This window comes from Citrus sinensis, chromosome 8 (assembly GCF_022201045.2).
Source record: "Citrus sinensis cultivar Valencia sweet orange chromosome 8, DVS_A1.0, whole genome shotgun sequence".
Classification (NCBI taxonomy): Eukaryota; Viridiplantae; Streptophyta; class Magnoliopsida; order Sapindales; family Rutaceae; genus Citrus; species Citrus sinensis.
Window position 1 is genome coordinate 3,695,991 of NC_068563.1, and position 2,503 is coordinate 3,698,493.

Below are 2,503 nucleotides of genomic sequence, written 5' to 3' on the forward strand. Positions count from 1 at the left end.
ATGATGAGTAAAAAAATACTGATAGTCAAATATCATCACTCTTTAATAAATTTTCATAAAAAAAGAATTAATTATGTCATATCACCATTCACAATACGAAAACATGATACTTGATGTAAGATAAAATTTTGAGATGGCCATGGACTCTTATATATATCAAGTGTTAAACATTGAAAATAATTTTCCAAAATTCAAAACAAAAATGCCGGCAAAACCTAAATGAATTGACAATGCATAGTTGTCGTCCATTGGACTAATTATTATTACAAGCAAGCAAAGCCTTGGGTTCAAGCAAAACAAGAACCTGAAAACAACCCCATAGTATTATACTATTTTAGTCTAATTCAAAGAAAATTACACCTACACTGATATTGATTTTAAAGAAAATTAGCACGTCCTCACGATCAAATTCTTAGTGGGAGTCATCAATTTTATAATATTTTATCAACCAGATTTTTTTTTTTTTTTTTTTTTTTTAGTTGCCAACATTGGATAATTCATTGGATGCATATATATATATATATATGCATACATATATATATAATGCCGGTAAATCCTAAATGAATCTCGTCCATTGACTAATTATTATTACAAGCAAGCAAAGCCTGGCCTTGGATTCTAGCAAAACAAGAATCTGAAAACAACCCCATACTATTATACTCATATTAGTCTTTTTCAAGAATCTGATATTATTCAAGGCTTATCCTGGAGATTGAAGAAAGAAGCAATTTGCTGGAGCATAACCCTAGCATTTTCGGAATTCGGATTGAACAAATGGAACACATGCGATTCTCCTTTAGTCTCAACAATCTCCGCGCGGCCTTTCCACCCACTCTCCTTTAACTTCTCGTAGTAAAGCCATCCCCTGGCAGCCAGCTTATCCTTCTCCGCAACGAACACCAGCACCCTGGCGCACCCCATGCTCGCCAGGCTCGAACCCTCCACGCACGGGTTAATCCACGGATCATCGCACCCGTTGGTTTCACTACGATAACCCATCCGCCAAATCCCATCGAAAAACGCTCTGTGCTTCGCATCAGTGGTCTCATTGCCAACAGGCGTGCTCCCCCAGAAGTACGGATGCACCAAAACAATCCCAGCGACGTTAAACCCGTCGAGAATTTCACGACCGTTTCTGATCCCCATGTGGTGGGCTATGTTAGCGCCGGCACTGTCCCCTGCGAAGAACACCCGCTGAAAGTCAGCGTAGCGGTTAAGCCAATCTTCGGGGCCGCTTCCGTTAACATGGGAGGCAACCCATTTGATTGCAGCCCACGAGTCATCGTGAGCGCAAGGGACGGGATTCTCCGGGGCTCTCCGGTAGTCAACCGAGACGGCGACGACGTTACATGCGGAGACTAAGGCGTTGAGGTAGCTGTGGTAAAAAAGGGAGAAGGCTGTCTCGATGCAGAAGCCTCCGCCGTGGATGTAAACAAGAAGGGGGAGTTTGTTATTGTTATTATTGTTATTCGTGCCTTTCGGGAGGTAAAGCCGAGCGGATAGAGCATTGCTGTTGTTGCTATTTTGAGGAGAATACACAACGTCTTTGGAATCAACGTTCGTTTTGGGATCAAATGATGGGGGAACGGTATCATTCCCCACGAACCTCTCTACTCTGCCGTCTTTGTATACTCTTATCAAAGGAGAGAACTCATAGGCGATTTCTGATGATGGCTTGGTAGAATCCATCGAAGCAGACGGAAACAGAGAACAGAAAGGGCTCTTTAAATAGAGGGGACGACCAATATGCCCACACGGGTTTTGCGAGCTAAGTCAATATTTTTACTATTTTTTAGGAGGGTAAAATTAGTAGTTCTTAAATAGGAACATAAAATTAATTAAATTTTCACACTATTGTATATATAAGATTATGAAGAATTAAGTGTAAGCGAATTCAACGCAGGATCCAAAATCAAATGGAGAAAGACATGCATACGTTGGGACAGGTCTGATGGTTCCCATGATCCACGACTTTTTTTCGTTTTAAAATAAATGTGCGAACGTTAAAATGGTGGTATACCGTATACTGCCGTCTGCAGACTTTTTCTGCCGGCCTTGCAAGTTCAGCAAGTCTTGGACTCTTTTGTAATAGGCAAAAAAACGAATTTTAATAACAGTCGTAAGTGTTTAATAAATTATATTAACATTCAGATGACTGAAATGAAAATAATGTTAAATAAAAATTATTTAAATGTTTATAAATATATTTATAAAATATTTTATTATGTATGTATGTATAATAATTAAAAATTATAATAAATAATTTTATATTTTTATCTTATCATTTCAATATGATTTGCAATAATAATAATCTCTTTAAATTTAATGATTTTATTTTATAACTAAATAAGGATAATTTTAAATTTTTATACTATATGTGAGAATAAATACGAAATTGTATTAAGTAAACATTGATTCTTAAAATCATATTTTGAAAAACTATTATTTTTCTATTTTTTAAAATCTGTTGTGGGACTGAAGTATTTTTGTCATAATAATTTTT

At 36.7% G+C, this 2,503-nt stretch overlaps 1 protein-coding gene across 1 annotated transcript; it reads right to left on the minus strand.

The window, feature by feature from the left end:
• Nucleotides 1–241: 241 nt before the first annotated feature.
• On the minus strand, nt 242–1,916 carry LOC102612369 (probable carboxylesterase 13). The gene is made up of 2 exons (XM_052431744.1): nt 611–1,916; nt 242–280 (listed from the first exon to the last, which is right to left on the minus strand). The coding sequence occupies exon 1, from the start codon at nt 1,687–1,689 to the stop codon at nt 694–696; it is 996 nt and encodes a 331-aa protein (XP_052287704.1). The 5' UTR covers nt 1,690–1,916; the 3' UTR covers nt 242–280; nt 611–693.
• Between the last annotated feature and the right edge of the window lie 587 nt (nt 1,917–2,503).